Source organism: Temnothorax curvispinosus, unplaced genomic scaffold, assembly GCF_003070985.1.
Source record: "Temnothorax curvispinosus isolate PA1 unplaced genomic scaffold, ASM307098v1 QBEX01008837.1, whole genome shotgun sequence".
Taxonomy (NCBI): Eukaryota; Metazoa; Arthropoda; class Insecta; order Hymenoptera; family Formicidae; genus Temnothorax; species Temnothorax curvispinosus.
The window spans coordinates 163,771-189,082 of record NW_020218617.1 but is presented as its reverse complement, the minus strand read 5'-3'; the positions used below and the strand labels follow the sequence as shown (position 1 = coordinate 189,082).

At 44.0% G+C, this 25,312-nt stretch overlaps 2 protein-coding genes across 2 annotated transcripts in view; one reads left to right on the top strand and one right to left on the bottom strand.

Annotated features, from left to right (window-relative positions):
- Positions 1-25,312, bottom strand: part of LOC112458390 — an 87,291-nt gene that overhangs the window by 17,522 nt on the left and 44,457 nt on the right. Inside the window, 3 exon segments of the mRNA XM_025021999.1 lie at positions 17,612-17,722; positions 17,897-17,969; positions 22,615-22,658. Coding sequence (XP_024877767.1) covers positions 17,612-17,722; positions 17,897-17,969; positions 22,615-22,658 — 228 coding nt within the window.
- On the top strand, positions 1,013-4,110 carry LOC112458389 (cytochrome b5-like). The gene is made up of 2 exons (XM_025021998.1): positions 1,013-1,294; positions 2,562-4,110. Exon 2 carries the CDS (start codon positions 2,603-2,605, stop codon positions 3,044-3,046), a length of 444 nt encoding a protein of 147 aa, XP_024877766.1. The 5' UTR covers positions 1,013-1,294; positions 2,562-2,602; the 3' UTR covers positions 3,047-4,110.

Below are 25,312 nucleotides of genomic sequence, written 5' to 3'. Positions count from 1 at the left end.
ATGTACTACGTGCAATGTACGACCTCACAAAAATGCTATCGACCAGCTCGACTATCATGCTTATCTTCCTGCGATTTGCACGGCGTCACCATGACTAGACGCTTTTGCATATGAATCGAACATCATGCCCGCACAGTACGTGAGTTCACAAACAGGAATGGTACGTAGCAATCTTATACAAAAACATCTGGGAAATCACTATTATTTTTCGTTGCGTCTTTGGACTACGATGAAATTTATAAAAAGTCTCGCGCAATTTGATCATCATTATGGCAAGGAAAACTCAGAGGTGAAAAGGGCAATTGTATAATACATATTGCGCATGATATGTTTATTAATTAATGTGCTGACTGTATAACTAGGTTCAATGAGATATGAGATTATTTTTATTCGTGGTTTTTATCTAACAAAATGCCACCGATAAAATTTTTCCGATAAATGAAAAATATTTGTCAGAATTCCTTGCGGTTCGAGAGCTATGCGCGATAAAGTAAGACCGTTACATTTGAATGAAAAGTATGTCTATTGATGTTTCCATTCTGTATACTGCATGTTACAACTACCTAAACTGATAAGTTGGCTGAGTTGTCTTATCAGTTCAGCGATCTTCTCTATCCCACAAAAGTTTCAGAACTATATAGATTCGCACTACGCGAAGTCGCGATTGACTGATTGGCCGTGATCTCGTGCGTACATTTTAAAGCTGCTCTTACAAACAAGAACGCCCTGAGCGATATCAACCATCATCCGTGACTGCAATTCTAAAATCACGAGTTTCATAGGGAATTTCACGATTAGGCTGTATACTGTTCTTTTTCATGAAAAATGTTCTTTTTCATAAAAAAGAACAGTATATTATTACAAAATCGCAGGTTTTTACACAAGTTAGCCATTCGTCCAGCCATCCAACCATCTACAGCTCTGGATATTGGCTGTGATTTAATCTAATGCGTCAGCGTTATGTTTTGCAGTAGAAGCAGGTTGGCAACGTCGCGGCTGGTCTGCAGATAACATGAGAAGAGCCGGAGCGGTGGGGTCCGTATGACGAGAGAAACCAAGAGGGGGATCATAAAGCTGTACAAACGACAGACGGATTCCGTAGTGTGCGGCGGATTCACGCAAGTGCGGCTTCGAGGAGAGGTTCACGCGTGACGTCTCGTCGACGGAGATCATCGAGGTTCACACCTACGTCAAATTTTGTGCCGCTGACTCGTGTTTATCTTCAGATCCGTCTCCTCCCTTCAGGGAAGTCGCGACGTATCCGTAACACACCCTTCGAGGGTACGAAGAGGAGGTACGTGTGGCGCGACAAACGTCTGGTCTTCGTTTGCCGTAAACTCCTTCGGACGAGCTTTTCTCCGCAGACTCGACGAGGTCTGAACGAGCCATCCCGTTTCGAGGGAAACATGGGAAAGGGCCCTATCGATCCGACGCACTTCTCGAACTCGTATCTCGCTCGTTTCGACGGCGATCTTGCCGACTGTTCTCGCGAATGGACGTCTCGAATCGGTATCTCATCGCGAACCTCGCGAGTGTACTCGTCCAACTGCCCGTGATCGGACGAAGTTTGATTATTGTAAAGGTCGAGAGAGTCCGTGATCCTTCAGGCATATATTGACTTCTCAATGGTAAACGTAACGGAGAGCGAGAGGTATAGCTGCCGCATCAGGAAGCGAATCTCTCAAGTGGAGCTTTCACCCGAGGAAATATCCTTCGGTCGGCGCGCGCGCGGAGAACGTTTTCCCCGAGCGTCTTTCCGCGCACCGCACTCGGGAAATTACGCGAAGTACTGTTATGCAAATTTCGAGGAACCTATTAACTAATGGTCTCCAATCCTACGGCGCGGCGTGGCGTTCGGCTCCGCTGTTTATCGAAATAACTGCGTAGCGATAGTGCCACGACGTGACCCCTTCGAGCGGATGATTAGACAGCGAAAATATATGCACAGATATATAATTTATTGCGTCATTAATATTACGAGGTATAACAGTTACGTGACAAATGTTTGCTACGTCCGGTACATCTGAAGTAATTTGTCAAGTCATTTCAAAGTCATTTCAAGACGCGTCACATTATCACTCGAGTATATAATAGATTATACATCGAGCAACAACAATGTTACAGTGTACTCGAAAATAACTGTGATAGCCCTGTGGTAACCAACTGAACGCTCGTTACGCAATCATTCCACTGACCTCGACATGATATCAAGCAGCTCCGTTGCTCGTTAAACGCCATGAAACGCGTGCACGACGTTGCACTAATATGACATATGACATATGACGTCATACTTTTAAATTCTTTTTTAACGTCATTCTCGAAACTTATTGACGTGACAATCACAATTAGAATTTTTTTATTTTTTTTTTATTTTTTTATTAAACGTTATCGATCGTGGCTCTAGCCTTATCGAAAAATTAAAGAAGATAAAGTAGAAACAAGTTTTATGACGGTTACACGAAATGCATTCTCATATTACGCGAAACCAAAAGAAACCATTACATAATATTGAAACACCGATAAAAACAACTCTAACAAACTCTTATTTCTTTTTCCTTTAGATCGACCATACGAAGAAGAAATAGCGAAAGATCAACAAAACATGGCGGAAAAGAGAGTATTCACGCGGAGCGAGATAAAAAAAAACGACGATAAGGATAAAGTTCTTATCATCTTGCACGACAAAGTATACAACGTCCACACCTTTCTCAATGAGCATCCAGGTGGCGAAGAGATTCTGTTGGATCACAAAGGCAAGGACGGTTCCGAGGACTTCGACGATGTCGGGCATTCGAAAGACGCGATGGAGCTGATGAAGAAGTATCAGGTCGGCACGATCGACGATTCGGAAAGGGTGAACAAACCGCCGAGGAAGGGCTGGGTGGCGGGATACAACACGAACGAGCAAAAGAACGTTCGAGGACCCGGCATGCCTTTTTACCTACTCATGAGTGGAATAGTGCTCGCAGCGAGCTTCTTGTTTTTCGCGTTAAAAAAAGTATTAATCGATCCGCTGGATGACAGCCAGAACGCTGTGGATGCGTAATAATGTGACGTGTGATATAGAACGGTGTTAGAACATAAGAATAATGTCGTATTAGTTTCTAATGCCTCTATGGTATCCAAAGCGTAGCCCGGTAATTAACTTCTTCAAAAAAAGAAAAGTTTTACTTTGTATATATATATTTCTGTTAAACTTTGTTACATAAATAGTTAATGTCCGGCTGAAGTTAATGTCGTCAATGTCTAAGCATTATTAATTCCATTGGAATATGCAATACTTTTTTATACGGGGAATAAATGTAAAATTAGAATTAATTGCTAAGACTGTATGAAGAAATGTCAGTTTTTAAATCAGCTATTTTTAATGAAATTATATAGAGCATATTTCCAATAGATTAACTTTAATCGTTAACATTTTGACTGCCACGTCACCCATATCTGGATGACGCGTAAATTTCTGTAAAATCATCTCTTTGTGACAGGTTTTATTTATCTATGATTAAGAATAATAAACGATATAAATTATATTAAGATATTATAAAAAATAAAATATTAAAACAATATACTCGATTTATTAAGCTCGAAATCGACTTGGCAGTCAAATTGGCAATCAAGCAATATTACATAAATCACCAAGCAAAACAAGTTTATTATATCCGACGTCTTATCTTATCTATGATGTTATTCTCTCATAAGTTGCAAATTGCTTTAATCCAAAGCAGCCTGGTGTACGCGAATCAGACAAAAAGAATATACCCCTACGATATTTTGAAAAATTCTTAAGAATCAAATATATTAATGTGCATATATTTTATTTTATCTTAAATTTATCATAAAACCATTACCAATAATTTCAAAATTGTTTGAGAAATCATTAATTACTTCAATTAACAATATTAATTTTTATTCAAACATCATATAATGTAAAATTTAAAAAATTACTAAATAAACAGCCAAAACAGATTACAGCTGCAGTGCATTCAAAACTAAGAAAATATTTAAATGTTAGATTACTCTTATCAATTCAACGAATTGTTTTCGATAACAATATCTATAATTAACTATATCTATATATATTTTATGAATTCATTATATTTCTTCATTATATTTCATTATATCGCTTTTATAATCTTTGGAATTTATCGCTCTTAATTCTTCTTATATAATACTTCTTAGATAAAAATGTAAATATGTCCATAATCTTATCTAATGTAAGATATATACTTCTACTTGCTAACGATAAACTTGTTGTTAATTTCCGTGCAACATAAAAACGGGATGTTTTTTAATACTTGCAAAAATTTTCGACTATAATCAGCGGAATAAATTATAGTGTTCCACTTTCTATTCCTACGAATTGTTGTAAAACAATTACGTAACAACCGCTAAAGAGATCGCGAATTTTCACAATCCGAGTAGGCGTTTCTCATTCCGCAAAAAGATGCGGATGAATGAATCGTGGATGTTTGGGGACAACTAATTGCGAAAGCATTTAAGCATTTTAATAGAGGAAACCAAGTACCAGCTGGTTAACTGGAGTGTAAGAATTTAACGACACGCGAACGTGACATGTGAAATCGAGAAAGAGGGAGAGAACGTGAAAGACTCGACAGAACCCATTCATGATTAAATAATACCTACATATGTTACTCGCACACATTTTATCCAACAAAGCAATATATGTATAAACAATAATAATACCTTTATGCATTGCCTATATAGATATACATTTTATCGAGCAAGAAACATTTTTTAAGCACGAACGCGTGAGCTATCATTTAAATAAGAGCTTTTATTGTACTCATAATTGGTTTGATCCGCTTGTTAAGTGCTCCACGTAATTGTCATACGTCCATCGACGCTAATTGTAACCCAGGGCGGACGTAACACGCCCGCGGCCGTCCACGTGTCGGCATTTACACGCCGGCCATCCGGGAGTTCGTCGCTTTTCCGAAACAAGTGGTGGAAAGTCGCATTGTCGCGCCACGTCCGACTACCCCCGTCGACTTCGCGCATGCATGCGCGCGTGTTGAAACTCGCGAGAGGGGGCACGGGGGAGGACCGCGCGGTGACATATGTGGAAAACCACATATCCTTCCTGTCAACCGTCGGCCATCTGCTTTACATACCGACTTCCGGCGCCGGCGGAAACTTTGAAATACACCCAACCCTCCCGGCTTCTCTGGGTCGCGGAGTTCTTCAACTCTCATAATTCTCTCTCTCATAACGCCGTGCTTTTCGTCTCATTCTCTCTTTTCTTTTCACTTTCGTTCTCTCTCTCTCCGCGAATCCTTTGATGGTGCGCAAAGGGATGACACTCTCGGCATGATAACAGTTTCGCACGTTGGAAACGCTAGAGCATATCGTTTGTGAATAAATAATACTGCCTATGTGACATTTTTCTGCAAATGCAATTTTTTACTTCGGTTGTTTCATCATTCTATAGGATTTGGGCTGTTTTTTGGCCACTATTATTCATAGATGAATTTCAATGTTCATTCAAGAAGTAACATTTTGGCACAGTTCTTTGTCTCTCCTGAAACTTTACTAATTGTTACATAGGTGATATTGTTTATTTATTAACGATATAAAAACCACGACGATGATATTATCTTGTTTTACTCTGTAACACTGTAATGCTGCACTCACGATGCTCTAGATATGATAGGAAAATGACAATACAAACAATGGCCACCGGTGACGGTAATTAAATAAATTAAGCGAATTAAAACATCTCAAGCAAGATTATATTGATCTGGGGATAAGATATCTCGTACCCTTCGATATCAAATAATTGCGGATTATACAACGTTCGTCGTGTAATTCTAACTCATCCAATTTGAGACGCTCCTCATCTTCCCTGCGGCGGTAAAGGATCGTTTACATTTAGATGCCAAGGCAGAAACGTGATTTTTTTTCTTATTTCTATTTGTCGACTTCTCGATGGCGCTCGGCGCCGTTCTCTTTGCGAGGAAGCGGAAACTCGATACGGTCCCTTTGAAGGGTCATGATTCCATCCCTCTCCTTTTCCACCCGGCGAGCTTTAAAAACATCGATGCGTGCCTCGGTGTGACGGTGTGAGGCGAGTGTAAGTTTTTCAAAGCACCTAATGCGCGCCGCTCTAAGAAAACTGTCGCGATAATGCGATCCGATTGAATTTCACGTTTCGGAAGTATTTTTTGCTTATTCTGCTTTCGATTTCGCGTTGGCTCGCGAGCCATTAAGTCGCGCCGCGCAAAGATTGGCAGAAAGCTGACAGCCAATCAAATGACATCACGATGATTTAAACGCTTTAATGCTGAGTAGGAAAGGCGTAAGAACACGCCACGAAGTCGTTTCCTTCCACGAGCGGGAAGAAACGGGGAGAAAAGCGAGGTGCGCAAAGAGAGAAAGCGAATCAACGGTGAAACGAAGGGTATTCTCAAATGGACGTAACGAGTTCTCGGCAGTTTCCCGGTTACTTTTTGCGCTGCCGTCCACCCCTCGCACTTACTTTTTTTCTCCCGCGACCCCGTTCCGGTCTCTCGAAAAGGAGCAATTTTTCCAATTCCTCTCAGATAAGGCGCTTTAACAGAGAGAGCGCCGTAACAAGATGCTATTTTCCTCGTTGGTGACGGAGAAAATAAACTGGAGAACATCAGCGGTAACAGGTGCATACGCAAAAGGGTAACAGACAGTAGAGGGAGAGACAAAGTACTCGGGCGCGCACGGAATTGTAAGGCGGCGGCACGGAGGATATAATAAATATCCTGGTAAATGTGCGCGCGGCCGTCCCGCCGCGTTCTCGAGGACGGCGATATTTCACGCGTCGCGAGATGAGCGCGCGGCACGCATGCGGATTTATGCGGCAAATTGTTTTTCACTCTTCTTGTTGGCGAACGCGCTCCGGCTTCGGCTCGGCACGGTCCGAACACGCGCGTGCGTGTGTGTAACCGCGCCGATAGGAAGGAAGATGAATACGATAAAAACTTAATTGCCCGAAGGATAGATAGGTCTATCTGGCTCTCCTGCGCGCGATGCATGCTTGCAATACCGTGTGATTAATGAAGGGGGAGAAGAAGGAACTGGCCGATACCGGTCGTACTCGCGCCCTCGAAAAACTCTCGAATAACGATTCGATCGATTCGCGGTTCTGCCCAGTTTTTCGCGCGCACTTTTCTCACGATGTATAATCGCGATGCAACCGAACCGGCTTACATGAAACAGGTTGCGAGCGAAATTGCAGCCAAGTTGTGAGAACCGTGTTTGCGAAACGTCGGCGAGCGCAACGGCGGGATGGAAAATAGCACGATCGAACGGGTGCCTCTCTCGGTTGCCCCGAGGTAACATTGGAACGAAATCCGGAAATAGCATGGTTTCGTTCCCGCTATAAAATCTCCATTTTGCAATACTATTCTCCGGTAAATGAGTGAATGGGATTCGGAGAGGAACTGTCGCTTGTAATTTCGTCTTCGACGCTTTAGCAAGATGGATGCTCGCCCCCGTCGAAAAAAGCTGTGAATCGATCGAGGAATTCCTGGAAAGAGCGCGATATTCTAGGTGTTCCGAACCGACGATTATGGAATTGTTCACGATGGTACATGCATCGCGAAACGACGTGCAGAAAACATCACGCGGCTTGTTCTCGGGGGTGCGTCAACGCTCGAGGTGATGCGGATGAAACATCGATCCGCGTGAGATTATGGTACAGCCGTTAGAGTAACGGAGTGCCTAAAGTTTTCAGAACGTGGGCAAGTAGAGAGAGGAGTGGAGAGGATGGCGCGAGGTCGAATAATGGGCGCCGCAGCCATCGGCTGTGTACGCAGCTTTTCGAGAGTGTTTTAACGAACTCCAGACGGCGTCGTCGCGGGCGAGGAATGGAGGGAAAGAAATGCTGAAGGGCATTTTTTATTCTCTGAAGATCGGCGAACCGACGAGAGCTATTCGTTGAGAGGATCGATCGATCGTCGACGAGTGATCGAAATATTAGTAGGTTCTTCAATTAAAAATATTTTAATATTTATAAACCATCCGCATACAAGTGCTTAAATCTTAAGAAAAAATTTCCTAAGGGTTTATTAATTTTTCAGACGAAATTATAGAATATTCTTGAGATGCAAATAAATTCGATTATTTTTATTTGGGTTTCTTGGCCTGTTTTCTTTATTTTCGTAATTTTAAAAATTATATTTAAAAAAATACTGAGAGAAAGTGGAGAAGTTTCATAAAATATTTATTTTAAGGAATAGAAAGTTAAAAGAATTTGCATAGACCATAAAGAAAGTGTCAATACTTTAGAAAGATTCTTAAGAAAAATTGTGTAGAAAGATTCTTTAGAAAAATTCGAGATTTATCTAAAGATCTAAAAATTTAAACTTATAGAATTTGTATAACACTTCGGTATTCGTGAACTAAAAAACAAAATTCCCGAAGGGACAATTTTAACAAAAATTCAACTTTTTCCAGGAAAAATATCATAAAATATATATTGAATCGAAACTTTAAATTGCCTCATTTACGTCAAGTTATGTTATAAGTAAACTAAAAACTCATCGATTTTCAGTATCCTCGCCGTATTTACGGTTCCCGCATGTTTCGCAGCGGGTCCACTTCTCACTCACGATGATGATCAAAGACGACGGTCACGTGGCGAAGCCCGTTCGTCTCGGAGAAGCCCAGTTCCTCTCAGTGGACAGTCTAATATCGCTAAAAGCTTTTTAATAAACAGTCTTAGAGTCTCGCGACGAGTGCACACACCGACATATGTGCCGAGGTATGCGTTGCGCACGTATACACACGGGGCGAATCGCCTCTATACGAGATTCCCGTGGGAGATGGTTGAGGTACGCTCTGGTCGGAAAGACTCTGAGGGAAGGGGAATAAAGTGGCACACAGAACCGAGGAGGTATATCGCGAAAATTCGCCTTTCCCGTACAAGCGGCGGACGCGACGTATGAAAATGTAGTGAAAGGGCTGAGAGACGAAAAGGACATCCGCAGGGAGCGACGACGTACGATGCGGAGAGGGGAACTGTTTATTTTACAGAGTAGAGGCTAAGACGTACGATATTGTCCCCGGCAAAGTGGCCGGGTTCTATTTTCGAGATACTCGTTCCTTTCCCCTCTATCCCTTTGCCAGTGCCTTTCTTTCTCTTCCCTTTTGCCCTTCGCCGTCCGTTTTCCGTGAACGGCATAAATTTCCGCCCGAGAGGTACGGCGCAATGACACGCGAGTTCTCGTTCGCTAATTTTTTTCCCTACCACCGCCCTTTCTCGTAAAGTCAAGCACGAGAGCCTTATCACTTATCACTAGAAATGGGATTGTAATTACGTCGCATCTATCGAAAGAGTGATAAACTACACAACGGCATTAACTCGTTAATTAAAAGGAAAGAGCTGAGGATGATACTTTGAAAGTGAAATTTGCATTTAATGTAAAAAACAATTTTTTCGCAACGTAACGAGAGAAAATTCAGAGCAATCATTATGTAAAAAATTCTCAAATGTGTTCTAAGTGCGAGCGCCGATGTAGATCAATGTGATGAAAAAAAAATCGCTGCTATATATGGGAATTTTCGGAGAACGGAATTCATCTCTCGACGGGACGCGATTTAAAATTAAAATATGACATGTTGGAAGAGAGAATGAGAAAGTTCACTGAAATTCGCTCCTCTCGACAGACGTGGAAAGTGTACATAATAAAAGCTTCCGGATCAATTTTCTCCCGTTCTCACGTGCAAGCCTAAAAAGATTCCGACCTTTCCTTCAGTCTCTTCTCCGCTCCACAGTGAAAACGAAAAATTGCATAAAAGTCGCTGATAAAACTTTCATCAATAGCATGATCTAAATATTTATCAATATAATTTATTATCGCCGAATATTTTTCTTCGATAAGTATAAACATTACTCATGTCGAAAAAAAACTATTTCGTCGCCCTCAGGGAAAGCGAGATAATATTTCAGTCCGGAAGTTTTTGCGGAAAGTTTTTACCTTCGAAACGTAATAAACTAAAAATTTCTGGTACACAGAAGTCGGTGCACGTGCACGTCGGTGGATATTGTCGGTGAAACTTGGTGTCAACGAAATAGCGTCCGCGAAAATATCGTCAGCAAAACCTTTGCCGCTGATTGCAATGTAAACCGGAAAACATACGAAAAAGAGTCCCACGCGACCCACGGTTCTCTCGCTTTTTTTTCTCAAACATCCAATCGTTCCCATCTGAACCGTAGATTCGACAAATCTACGCGGTTCCTAGGGACGCCGGCGTTGATGAAATGTGATTTTCGTCGAATATCGCGCGCGAAGTAATCCACCGGCGTCAAATTTTATCATCGCCCATTTCCTATTACGATAAATTGTCGTTGTATCGAAGCTTAAATTCAAGTAGGTCACTTTGAAATTTTTCCGAAACAACGTTAGCATAAATTTGAAATATTTTAATATAGTATACCTCATCTTCCATACAATTTTTATAATAAATTGAAATCAATAATTTAAATGAAAAAAAAAACCGTGTTAGGGGCCGAATTTCAATGAATTTGAATTCATATGTATTTCCGTGCAAAATTAAACTTCGGAATTAAAAGTGAATCGAACTCCATTTCAGGTTTGATAGATATCATGAGGGTTGATAATACCGCTCAGCATTTCACTTTATGGGCCTAAATGATAGGATCAGAATAAAATTGCCGTTAAAGGAACAGTTTCTCTCGTTTTCCTAATGCTTTATCTAGCGAGAGAGATAATCTGGAGTTATCTACTTGTTCCAGTTTCAATTGTACGTTCGTACATACGCGTTCACGGTACACTCGACCACGTGGCAACAGAGATAACACATCAAAACGATGAAGTGAGCGGACATCTCCAATACGGAGACAATGGAAATTTTTCAATCAATTCGCATAATCGATCGTACATAAAGAATCCTCTATCATGCGTCCGATCTAAATTCAGCAACGGTGCTCTCTGCCGACCTGCGTTACGGAAAGCACGGAAGCGAAAACGCGCGTGTCTGGAAAACGGGCAGCGTCTGCACACAGACGTAGCTAAGGCAAATACAGGCCTCTTCTCTTTTCCTCGATTCTTTCATTTTTCTACGGTTTCCCCGCTACGCTTTATTTCCAACTTCTATCGCTTCTCTCTCGCTGTTTTAATAAACAATTTATAAATCTCAGCGCAAACTCCACTTTTTGAGCCCGCGTTTACTCGCGTAGCCTATTCCCGACGCGGGCAAACAGATGAACGTGCTCCTTTCCTGTATCTACGCGCCCGTATACTTGCTTCCGCCTCCGGTTAATATTCGAAAGTTTTGTTTAGTAGTTCTCGATAGCGCGCGCCTTTGTTTCAAGTTACAATAATGGCGAAAAGTTTTACAATAAATTCTCTTAAATGCTTCATTAACGAAAAGCTAAAGTTTCAAAAATTTCTCTGTGTTAATGCAAAGAAACGAACGTACTTCTAATGAACGCACCGTGATACAATAAAAAGAATCCTCTAAAAAGAAGCTCGATATTTCGTAACGATTAAGCAAACGAAACTATCACCGGCGCGCGAAATTAATCAATATCGTTCAACTGACGTACCCGTGATCGACGAAAACCCCACAAGAACTCCGCAAAATCCTCTGAATCGTGTGCACTGAGAGCAGCATGTCTTGTTACACGAGTTAGCCGAACCGTGGAGCGTGGAGAACCTCGCGAACGTGCGAACGAACGACTACTGAAAAGGCGGGTAGGGTTCGCGGATCCGTCATGCGCTCCTGGCTCGATTTCGGTCGCTGTCGCGACTACACCCGGACCTCATTCAACCACAAAGGGGCCTCACCACTACGCCCGCTTCCGCCGCGCGATGCTTCCCCTGTTAAGTCGCCCTTGGGACCACCCGGTACTTCGATCAGATTGCAAATCGCCGGAATATTTGAATAGAGCTCTCGGCGTATATATTGGTTTCAATAAACCTGGTTCAAAATTATTGCATACACTGCAGTATCAATTCTCGGCTCTTCTCTGAATCAACTTTCACAAATCGTTCTATTTTTCCCATAAAATTTACGCGTGTTTTATTTTTACTCGCGCCTATCTATGCCTGAAATAATCTCGCGGAAAAAAAATTGTATTTCTGTTGCGCGCATTGATGAGACCGAGATATCCTCGGATCTGCAGAAGGATGCGAGCAATACCTTCGTCGAAGGAGGGGGAGGGGGAAGGAAAGGTTAAGGTGGCCCCGAAGACTCGTCTTGCCGCGCTGAGCGTCACCGGCGAAGCTCAGGGACTTAGCGCTACACCTGGCGTGGCAGCTGCTCGGAACCGTCCGTTACCTGGTTCGGCAGCACCTGTTCAGGGATTGCGTGCGAGGCCTCAGCGCCAGAAAGGCCCATAGCAACACATGTTGCCCGCGAGTGCTCCCTAGCGCGGCAAACGAATGATTGAAAGAATAGAAGAGAGCTCCCTCGCTAGAACGCCTTGCGCCATTCCTCTCGCAACTTCCACCGTGAAAGACACGGTCGGATTTTTACGATCAGAAAGGTGAACGTTGTCAAATAAGCTAGCTCAAATAGACACGACGCGTCGTCGGAAGAGTGGATTTCGAAAGAGAGGCGCGGCGGATCCCTTTTACGAGCGACACTCGCTGCGACGACGCTCGGTATCGAAAATCACCGGTAAAGTTTGCGTTGACGCGAATCGTGCGTACACGGCAAATATTTTGATACTTTAATTAATCGTACAGTTTAATCAAGAGGGAGTCAAACATTTCGCGGAGTTAAACGGGCGATTCTTGCCGCGACCATCAAACACCGCGGGTTGTTTGAGCTCGTTTCCCGATCACACACAAATTTATATAGAAATACACGCGATTTATTTCGGCCGTATATATCTGCCTACGCATCTGTGATAAATGACGTTTATCTAATTGCGATAAAAACTGTTCATGATAAAAGCTATCAATGGGTACGTGCAGCCTTCATTAAAAATATCTATATATATAAAAATTAATTAATTTTAATTTAATGTGTGGATGCACCCTTTTTCAATACTAACGTAAGAAACAATCTGTTATGTGATAAAAAAGATCGTAAACATTGGATACGCGAGAAACGCAATCCAAACGTAATTTTACAGTCTGCGGTGCAACGCACATATTTCGTTCTCTCTTCTCCTCTCTGGTTCCACCTCGCCCCGTACCCCAAACACGCGCCGTAGACAAAACGGCGTCGGTGGATAATAAAGGCATCGCGTGTGCATAATTATCTGGTGTACCTTCCTGGAATTAATTTCGAGCTTCGCTGAAAGAGAGCTTTTTTTGCTTGCCCCTGTCCGTTAACTCGGTACGTCGCCCTTTCTCTCGTTCGCCCGTTAAACGCACGAAACTTGCGAAGCAGCTTTGACTACCTCAACGAGACGACGAAACGACGAGTGGAAGGCACTGGAAGGAAAGCATTGTCACAAGAAAAAGCACTAACGTCGCGAAAGAATGCGCCGAGAAGAGTGCCGCCTGAGCTAGTTTCATTCTTTTTACGATCCGACTGCCGTGATGAAATTTATCAATAAAAAGTTGAAGTCTTTAAAAAAAGGAGTCTTTAAAGAAAATATTGCACCGTAAAGAGGCACGCGAAAGACACGAGATGGTCTACGTTCGTATTCGCGACCTGTTGCGACCGATTTTCTTCGAATCGATAGACGAGCTTTACATTAGTATGGTGGTTCTTGTGGAATTAATGGGCGGTCGGCGGTTACGTTACGCGACCGGAATGACGAAGATCGAAGATCGGCTGCGACGCGAGGCGACGCGAGGCCACGCAATTGCCACATCGTACGTGCATGTAGATCGTGCATGCGGTTGTAGATACGCGAGCGGCGGATACGTCGCTGCGTGATAGAACGCGCTTCCCTGATGACACGCACACGTGTGGTTAGCACGCGACGAGCTGCATTGTGAGCGCGCCTAATGATTAGCTACTGCAAGTGGACATATGGCTTCCTCGTGTACGTTAATACGCCCGCGTATTCCGAACTACGCCGTCTTCCTCCCCCGAGGGGAAAGAAGAGCACGTCGCGCATGAAACATCGGTTCTATGGCAAACATATTAATCTCGCGTTGCGCAACGTCCAGACCCGCGGTTGTCGATCCCTGGGCTCCGGCGCGGCGGGACATCGAGGCGTACCTCTCGAACCGACCAGCATTTTTGTCGATTGATTGGACGGAACGCTCGCGTTGGCACGAATATGACGAATTTCGCTCGGCGTATCATCGAGTAGCGTAGCCGCGAAACCTTTGCAAAATTAAACGGACACCCCGAGATATGAGTTTTGACTCAATTGACAGATCGCTGGTTTTTTCGCCGATCCTCCATTTTTTACACGGCGACGATGTGCGATCCTATCGGCAATATTTATGAGAAAAATGACACTTTCTAATATTTTGTGAGTTTCGTTCTCGCGATTACAACGATCTTGAATAAAAATCATTGAAAACTGTGCGAAATCGATTCGACGATTTGCTCATCCACTGACTACGCCATGCCGATATCGCGGACTCTTTTGAAGATTCAAAGTGTACGATCGTGGTCGTATTATACTCACAGATGCAAGCGCATCGCGTCTCGTGTCACCACCATACCTCGTGTCATGCATATTTTCTCTCCGCCGCATCTCGTATTCTTTTCACGTCCTTCGGACGCCGTTATTAAGCAGTATCCGAATTTATCAGTCAATCTATTTGCATGGACCTCGTATCAAATTCCGTTTCGATGATGCGGGAGAGAAGTGTCGCGAAGCGAGGATATTCAGCGAATTTTTCGATATAAATGCACAGCGACGTCGGTCAAACCAAGGAAGTTAAGCGTTATCGTCGTCGTCATCGCCGCGCAAATATTGGCCGAGTTGTCTGACATTGTCAACCGAAATCGCGTCACTGCTCTGCAATTAACTAGCTCTGTTATCGAGCGGCTGGGAAACTCGAGGGGTTAATTAGAGGTGATGAACCCGCAACCGCGGTCCCGCGCGCCCGCACGCACGTGCCTCAAAACAGTCGATAAATTTCGATCGCACACAATTCTCATCGTCCCAGGCATTATCCGCGCGTAATAATTCGTCGTACACGTCGCGTCATGCGCATTGTTGTATCGGCCGCGTAATAATTCGTGCGGTAAACAGAGCGCGCTCGGTCAGCTTTTCGCGCGACAATTGCAGAAAATTGCGGGCCTATTCAAGCGCGCGCGCGCACGCGTTTTGACAATCGGCACCATTTCGCTCACATCTATGTATAAGTTACGGGAAAGAACCTTCCTCTTTTCGTCATTCGGAAAGAGCAAAGAATATAGAATTCCGGAGAACTGCGCGCGTCGTACTCGCGCGGAATAATAAACAATCCTTATCCCGTTCAATCCTTATCTCCTCGACGACAAAGCCGGCGATCGGAGAGTCGCGCGCGTTTTCTGGCACCGAGACGGAATCCTCGATGACACGATAAAAAAAAGAAGAGCTCGCCGGAATCCCGTTCAAAATCAATAAAGTTATCGCCCTTACTAACCTCCGCGGAATCGAAATAAAACGACTCGGCGATGTCGCCGAGTGGTGGTGCCGTGTCTTCCGTCCCCCGTTCGAGGGGGAAGTAAAGGTAGAGGGGTCCCTTTGGTCTGACTCGCGGCGGCTCCTTTTATTATCCACGTCGCACCGAGGTACAGAGAGCAATTTTTGTGTTTCTCGTCTCGTGAATCGCGTCAAATTATTCAGGTATAAATTTTGATTGTCCGCCAAACAAAACCGTCGGAATTTATCTCATTTGTTGTGCAAAGCTTTTTGCTCCGACACCGTTTAAAAAGTTTAAAGCTCGCTGTTTGCACGCTACATAATGTAAAAAATAAACATTTTTCCTGATTGATTAAAAAGCTCGCTAGTTTACCTTTCACCTTTACCTTTTACAACATCGTGAAATTCGATTGTTTCAACTCCCCTTCCCTCTCAAGCAATACGTTTAAAATGTATTATCTGACGCAGCAGTTAACTAAACTCTAATAGGCTAATTATCTCGGCTGCTCTTCACCGGGGAGGATGAGGCTGACGAAATTACGAATAAGTTTTCAGCAAATTGCTAAACAACATTATTGCGCGTGTTACGCGAATATACATGCAGGCGCTGTATGTGGAATTTGGTAAATTCGCTCACAGCCGGGTAATGATGGCAATAACGCAAAAATACGGGGTAAATAAAAACTCTCGTGGATAATACGAGCTGATTAATTAACCGTGGCATGCGCCACTGAAAAAATATAGCCAGTTAAAAACCGTAGAGAGAAGTAACGCTTTATAAAAGGTTTTTACTTATTGTGTTTAATATTATTTCACATATGATTGCTATTTTACGTATATGGTTATCGTTTCAATTAGTTTCATGATGCTAATATAATTGAAATATCGAAGAGAATAATTGCGGTATTAAGGATTGCAACAATTCGATTAGCAAATTAACACGGAGTTTGCAAAATGATCGCTGCCGTCACCTTCCGAGTTTATCATTGACTATTCAAATGCGTTAGTGATAAATTTGTCGGACCAGGAAAAAAAAAACGTGGAACGAATCGTTCGAAGAGAAACAGAAAGAGAAATATGACGGAAGAGGAAAGTGACGGCACTCCAACTTGAACACTCACTGATTCGAAGCGAGACAAAAGCTCGGTCGGTCGGCTACATTCAGTTTTGTTTCTCGTGAACGCGAAAACGTAACGAGCCACTTGACCACGTTGCATATTTCAGAACGGGCCAACTAGTCAGCCAGCCAGCCAGCCAGCCAGCTAGGCCGAGCCCTTCGTTGGAAAACCCGGACGAGTATGGAGCTCGTTATGTAAAATCCAGGCCACAATGTCGGGGAGAGATCGCTAATTAAACTTAATTGTCGTTCTATCTTGCTACGCCGCTTTGTTGCCATTCTCAGAACGGAGAGAAACAAAACGATCTTTTCTCGCTGATACGAATCCTTAAATACCAATAACTCGCGTATCCTAGGCAGCGCGCAAATCTATACGGTGTCCGAAGTATCCGACCGCGAAATGTTACGATGAACAACGTCTCTCATGAAAGTTCCCTCGCACCCATAATTAAACTGGAAGAGTTTGAATACATTATAAACAAGCTCGCTTCAAAGTTTCGATCTCTCTGTCTTTCACTTCGTTAATAAGTTAATACACGCTTTAAAGTCCATAAACCGATCGCAGTGTTTGCGTTCACAGAGGCAAAACTTCGCGATCGCCGATGAATTGTTAATAAAATAAAAGCTCCGTGAGAGCCTCTCTCCCCGACGAAAGGATGGGGCTGGATTTACTTCCAAGCTGTTGGCGCCGCTACTTTGATGTTGTATCAATTGATAAATTAAATATCCGATACTCGGTACACTGGCGTGTAGTTTGAAAACGTAAAGGGATTGGAGCGACAAGGAAACATTTTTTGCCCTTGCTCAGTTTTTGGTATACTCGCGTCGTTTTGCATTTCCAATTTACGTGGCCGTTTCTCATGCAAAATCGCACAAACGTGGCAACATGCCGCGAAATAGCTGCGTTCGCCGAGGAAAACGCAGAAAACGCGTTATGTCATCTTTAATCACGAGTCATGAATAAATATTGGAAAAGATTGACTCACCTCGCGGAGCTCCTTGATCTTCAGACCGCCTTTGCCGATGATGCATCCCGCTTGACTCTGATGCACCAGCATGCGCACATCGATCTCGTCGCTGCCATGGCGAGAGCCGTTCTGAAATCGTGTCGATAATAAATAGTGGAAATTCGAGATACGCTACTTCTACGGTCTAGAGCAGATGGAATCGATCGTCGCGATCTCAAACGAGCGGGATTAAGAGGAGCGCGAAAGCGCGTACAAACGATTCGAGAAAGAGGCGCGGGTGAGGATTAGGAGTTTAGCACTTACCTCTTCCAGATTAGGTACGACCTCGTTCAACACTTGCAGAACAGTGGGCAGGTCCGAACTGATGGTGAGCACCCTAGAATCAGAAGGACCTCCAGAATTATGCTGACCTTACGTACCGCTGCGTGATTTCGCGTACGTGCTATATCGACCATACAGCTCCGTGCGAATGACGTATGTGCGTACGAGACGCGCTCGCGTGTGATTACATCAACCAGCGATGCCACCCCCTTCCCATCCCCCTTTTCCCCGTGCGTATTTCAACGTCACCCGTTAGAGCGCTTCGAAACGGGTTAGAGCCGAAGTGAGGCGTCGATGAAATTCCAACACGCCCCCGATGGAGTAGAAAGTAATTAAATGCGCACACGGGTCGATCCGAGCTGGATGTATATATAGTGCATCGCATTTAGTCTCAACGATGTTACGAATGTTCGTTGTATATCCCGAACATCTGTACCTCGATGTTGGACTCGAGCCTGATAGAGTTAACAAAAGTCGACACCGACACCCAATGTACAAAATGTCGCGCGCGATCGCGATGACAACGCATTGTGCATTAAAAGGCGATACAAATTTAACGGCAACCGTGTGTCGCGTTCGATATTTGTCGCCGTGCACGCGATTAACGCCGTTTGCGCTACAAGATCAATTTTCAATGCGGACGCACGGAGTTAACACGATTCTTTGTCAACTGCAACGTACAGTAGATTTTCCGCGGATTAACGAATCTCTGTCGAAGCCGTAAATCTTTAACCACGTGATAAATCCGGGGCATCTCGCAACGTTTCACAAAAATTACGAGCGTTACTAAGGCAGCGTTGAGGGATTTAGATTTATTGCGTTACACAGTGAATCCGAGTGCGACGTGTATTCCAGCAGTTCCGCCACATAGCAGAGTCAACAACCGCAGCTTGCGAGAATCGCGTATAGGATCGCGTGCAATCGCGGCCACGACGATCGACCGTAAGCTCGGACTAGATTCAGCCTCGCTGTATTTTCCCGACCTACATCTATTCAGCCGCAATCGTACCGCGCGATCGGAACGATCGCGTTTTACGTCCGTCCCCCACCGGGACGAATTACGCGTCGCGGAAAACACCCCCCCCGGTAATACGCACGCGGTTCAATTCCGCCGATAGTAATCAATATCGATCCGCTTCCTTTCCGGCGGAATCGTCGCCGCTCGGCGGAACGGGAGAACAGCGAGATATATATGATAGGAACGGGAAAAACCCGAACATCGTCTCCATTCTCTTAACGTCATCCCCGTATAAAGTGTGTAATTTGTTTTCAGCGACCCCGAGAGTCCCGAAGTGTGCCGCTGCTCTGCCGCTAAATAGGTAATTCGTTTCTTTCGAGTTACGATAATTGAAAGATTCAGAATTGATTGACGGTTTACTTGTTTTTCTCCCCTTCTCTATTGGTAAATTTAATACGTTCAGAGTTTTGAAAAGGAGGACGATGGTATTCGGGTATCCCTTTCCCTACGGTCTTAAGAAGCGCACCGAGAGTTCCCGCTATCATCTCCCACGATCGAGAACAAACACAAAACTTTTCGGAACGACGGCACGAATCCACCCCCCATTCTCCTCCCGCTAATACGAGGGAATACACGAAGAGGTCGGTCTCTCCCTTCGTCTTTTCACCCTTTCCCCTTCCTTCTCGTCGTCCACTTCCGTTCTACTTCCCCGCTATAACGAGCTGAAGCCACGTATCTTCCATTCGACTAGATATACATATCGAATTCCGCACGCGCTTTTCTACCGGTCGGTCCCGCGAGAAAAGCATCCAGTTGGCGATGTAATCCGCGGTTATTCGCGCTCTTTTTGAAAAAATAATCTCTCCGCGCAGCGCGATTGCGGGAATATTGCGACTTTGACTAGCTTAGTTTCCGCAATCCTGTATATTTAAAAATGCAAAATGTTTGTTACGTGTTAATTTGTTATTTATTCGCTATATATGCGCTCCTAGGAATCTCCTAGTCGGCGACGTTCTCGATTGACGAAAGCTGCCATCACCCGTTACGAGTTTTCCTAGTTTTAACCCATTTTAAGGACAACAACAGGACGGTTAAACTGATCAACATCAGTCGGTGAAGAACAGTAATCCCGGGTAAGTCGAGATTGAGATACGTACTTCACGCAAGTTGATCGATGCGGATCACGCCGTGATCCAACGTTACAGAGCTTGATACTTTTTAGACAAGCTCTGTAACGATGGATCACGGCGTTATGGCACGGATTGCACGGATGGCACGTTACAGCTACGGGGTTGGCTGGTCGAAAGTCATCCCTTCGAGAATCGCAGGGGACGTGCGTATATACTGAGATTCGCGAACGGCGAGGTTTAGATTATGGCGTTTGACGCTGCTCCGCGACAAGGATGGATAGAGAAAAAGAATACTATCGGCAGTTAAAGATCTCCATGGTGCATAAAACGTTGAAGAGCGTTCGAACGATTCTAAGGTTTGATGGCTGAATGTTTTATGAGGGCCGCGGTTCCGAGGGAAGCGTATAGAGCAAAGACTTCTACACGTGTATCGCCTTGTCGAGAGCAATCTAGTAACAATGTCAATTGCACAGAGAATGAAAATCTTCGCGAACAAAATGATATCTTTTAAAAGGAGCTTTTAAACGAATCGTTAATATAATATTGAGACTTCTGAAACTTTCTCAAAGATTTATTTCCATCTGCATTGTATGGAGAATAGATCGCGCCGATCATAATCGTGCAGATTGTTCGGTGGGATCGTTCTCGACTTTGCAGTACTTTATTACGTACCGGCGAAATTCCCGGCCGTATCGGTACAACCGCGAATGAAAATCGCATTAAGGGAGCATTCTCGAGAAGCTTCACCGTCGGCGATAAAAAAATTTATTGCCGTCCCAGGACGAAGATAAATTTTCCGTTAATACCTGCGCTCGTGCGCGGGCGACATAATTTCTTAGAAGAAAACGACACCGAGTGTGCGGATCGAGGCGTGACATATATCTAATGTAATCATCAATCGACCGTAATGAAGTAGATGTGATCGAGTATAATAACCGGTCTAAAGTTATCATTAAAATATCTCTGACGGGATTCGCGCGCGGCACTGATCCACAGTGCGAAATATCGGTAATGACTTTCGACTTGGCAAGTTAATTAATCACGTCGGAGTACTTGTAGCGGGACAACCACTTATCGGGGCGGAATATCTAAAGAGTGAAGGTATTTTGTCGCGTTGAAAGAGTGTTGGTTTGTAAACTGCGCGAATATATAGAATGACGCTCGTGATTTCGTCATTACGACTATCCGAAATTTAACTCTCGCTTTAAGTCTTCGATCTCGGTTAAAATAAAAAACGTTTCACGATATTTCTCATTCGAGAGCATTACTTGACGTTACAATTGACTTTTCAACGCGATAACAACACCTTAAGTCGTAACCTTTAACACTGAGCCGGCCTTACGGCCGCGTGCGTCACATACCACATTTTAGCTTCCGTGTGTTAGCCACATATTACAGACACCGTTTAGAACATATCCCGACATCGTACGTGTGTGTATAAACGTGTGTGGGTGTCGAGTGATATCGCACACGTTTTGTTGCGTGGCGCTTACGCAGGAGAAACCAACAAATAACAAATTAAACGAGAAAGAGAGGGTGTGAAAGAGAAAAAGAAATGAGTGAAAGTCCGTATGTGCGCTTAGAAGATCAGCGAAATCCTCGGAGCACGCTGGTCATACACAAATCCGTAGCGCGCGCGCGCGCGGGTGTTACACGCTTATCTAAAAATTAAGAAAAACAGAATCTGTGAAATGTATTCTTCTACGTGTCCTCGCGTCACATATTTCTGTAAAATTTGCAATGGTGAATTTAATGGTAAAATAATTTTTCTTTTTTCCCCATTGCGAGATTAAACCAGATTGAATTAAATCGGTCTGATTTTCATAAGCGGTCTCGCGAGAGGCGCGACAGATTCATCGGGAACGATTCGCGCGACCGCGTGCCAACAACAAGTGCGACACGTGCTGCGTCGGCTTTCGCTTGTAAGACCACCGATTTCTCACCCAAAGCCGAAGCCGCGCAAGGAACTGTTGAGAATGCTTAAATCTAATAAGATATCGACTTGTCGCGGTATCGATACCATTCGCGATCCTTGAAAAAAAAAAAAACAATAATTAAAAAAAAAGATTTTACGACATTAAAATTGAAAACGACTACTGTATAGTAAAACGTATTTTCTGAAATATCTCTTTCAATACATCTCATGCGACGATACAGTCAAGAGGACACGCATAAGAGAGACGTGTTCATGAGAAACGAGGGGAAAAAAAACGAAATGAAACACGAAAGTAGTAGACGATGTAAGTGTTGGATAAATGGTCGCCGTGTTAACACATAATATGCCGATAAAATAAAAAGATGATATCACGGAAAAACAGACAGATTAACAGAAATAGACAGGTGGACGGACAGACAGAAAGACAGATTTCTAGACAGATAAACAGATAATTAGATAGATAGGCAGAAGAAGAAAAAAAAGAGTAGTAGTAATAGTAGTAATAGTAGTAGTAGTAGTAGCACGAAAATAGATTACGAAAGGTGGAAATAGTAGTGGTGTATATAGAGTATACAGAAAAAAGATTCGCTGCTCTCGCTGCAGGCGTCTTAATAGGTACCTCGTAATTAGAGACAAAGAAAAATAAGAACATTAAGTAGTTGGTGTTGGTCATTACCGTTCGGGTCCGGGGCAATCGGGTACAATGATTGAGGCTTTGTACTGTCGATTGGGCCGTGGTGGTTGGTGGTTGGTTCATTGGTGGTTGGTTGGTGGTTGTTGTCGATTGTTGGTAGGGTCGTGGTGGTCCATTTGCCGATCGAGTCGGGGTCCGTCGTTCCGGGCAGGGCAACGGCAGGGCAACGGCAGGGCAACGCCAGGGGGGCAACGCCGGGGTTGGGGCGGGGCCAGGGCACAAACCATCAACCAAGTTAGACATCACGTCTGACGGCTGGATTAATTCGCGGCTTAACCTCCTAACCCGATTTTTCCACCCACGCTCCGCTCTCTACGTCCACAAAACACCCCTCCCTTCCCCTATTTTGTCCCACCTACCTAATCCCTCCCTCTCTCCCTCTTTTGCGTCATCGGATCGGCTGCGAGGGGGGCGAGAAAAATATTGGCATGGAAAAATGAGGTCGAACAACGAGAATCGCGTGAGAACGGACACCTCGCATTCTTATATAAGAATAGCGCGTTTCTTTTTTACATTCGATAAGCCTACGGAGTATCCGATTTAAACTTTATAAGTACGATGAGAAAGTCCGCTGATTCTTTCACGTAAATCGTAATACGATTGGCGAAAACTCGCGAAGTTACGGACGAGATACCGCGGCTTCTCTCTTCAAGGAAGTGCTTAATCAACAAGACGTACTTGTATCATCCAGGCAAAGACCGCGCGGCCGGTATCGTCGTCCTCTCCTTCTCTCTTCCTCGCCATTGAAGTCATTAGGAATTCTGAAGGCGTACTCGAATAATTTTCCCGACGCGGCACTTAATTGACGTCGCTCTACAGCGGTCCGAAGAATATTTCAATTTCAATTGCTAACAAAGTGCGCTAAACGCCGTTAATCAAGCAAGTTTTTAATTTTTGAACGAAGAGGTCCATTAACTATCCCGTGTAACTTGCGGGTGAGCCCGACACGTAACTGATAACCGTACGGAAAGTTTTATCGACGCGAGCCTGAAACTTCCGCGACGAAGCGTGGACGTCGCGATAGACACTGCGATAGTTCCGCGAGTTCGCCGCGAATAGAAATAACTTTGCCGTTCCGTTCGCCGATGTGTGCAGACAGAAAAATCACCACGGACGCAATAAGTTACGTTTACCGAACATCCGCTCAAGAAATTTGTAACCATTATAATCTTTTGATACACGCGGCAATTCATCCGTCCAACATGTTGCACGAGTAAAGTTATTCCCTTGCGCGCGATTCTCCAATATTTTTCTACACGCGACCGAGGTAACCCTTTAACGTCAACCTTTCTGTCGCCCATGGAAGTTTGCGTAGCGTCCGCGCTCGAACGTTGAAACTCCGCAAAGCGGCAGGGGATTTCGTGCAAGGAGGGTCCCGTAGAAAGTTGCCGGGAAGGCAGCGCGAACTAAAAGTGAATCGCTAAGAGATCCTCTCCAGTGATTCCCTCGGATACAGCACTCTTCGGAAATAACGACCAGAGAGCATTGTGCCATTTACCAGGCAAAGTGAACTTGAGACTAGAGCTTCCGATATCTCCGTCGTATTAAATGATCCTTTCAAGCTATCAGACTAATTGAATATCCGTTATTATATCCGATAATCGTACCGCTCCATTTGCTCCGTCCGGTGTAGCTTGCATTGATTAAAAACAAGAGTTGACTAATAATACGAATGATGAATCGAGTTCATTATAATCAAGATCTATAAATTTAAAGGTATCTCGCGCGTTTAATGACAGAATTTCCTCGAATCGTTTCACGATAATTTCATCTAATTGTAAGACAGCTCCTCGTTAATTACCGCTTCCCAAAGTGCTGTATCCAATTTTCGGAATCTCGCTATTCTAACAGTACTGTGACTTCGTGCTCTCTCTCTCTCTCATTTACGCCAGAAGAATTACGAAAATCGCGGCGTGGCTCATCGAGAGAAGAACGCATTCGTGTGCCAGTGCACCCGAACGAAGGACGTGCGTGTGCACGAAACGTTCTCGACGGACCGGACGTGCTTCGCCCGCCCGGCGTATCAAAATCCGTGACGGAGATCTCCGAATGATTTGCCACGGCATTACAATCGCACGATTAAAGCGCGACATTCACACGATTAACGCGATACCGTGTGTCCCTCCCCCAAGAGTGCACTTCAACATCGCAGCTCGATACGACGGCTGAAATTGCGCTGAAACCCCTACCGTAACTCGAAGAGATGGTTAATGCGAGTAATGTAATGGTGTAAACGTAAAACCGCGCGATTTATTAGCAGCTACGAGTTACACGAAGGATACGGTTACGGCGCTCCCCTTCAGCTATTTCAGCGGAGCTTGTTTTATTCAATATAACATCGCGGATCGTCAATGTTACGCTTATGATGAATTGAAATGACGTATACGGCAAAATTGGCAGACATCTTTCCGAAAAATATTTCCCATTTCACAACAAAATTCAATAGTTTTACAAATATCTACTAGTATCTGCCGATTTTGCAACAATGGAATTGCGATAATTCATCGTCATCGTTATTTCATCAGAGGCTACTGTAAGCTAATTGGCTGTGAATTGATTGTGAGTCACAATTGTGTTAACACTGACAAAATCACTCTAATTCACAAAATGCTGAGATGTACTGCACGTTCATATACTCATTTGGTTCAAGCAAAACAACGAATTTCCCGGTCGCTGGTTA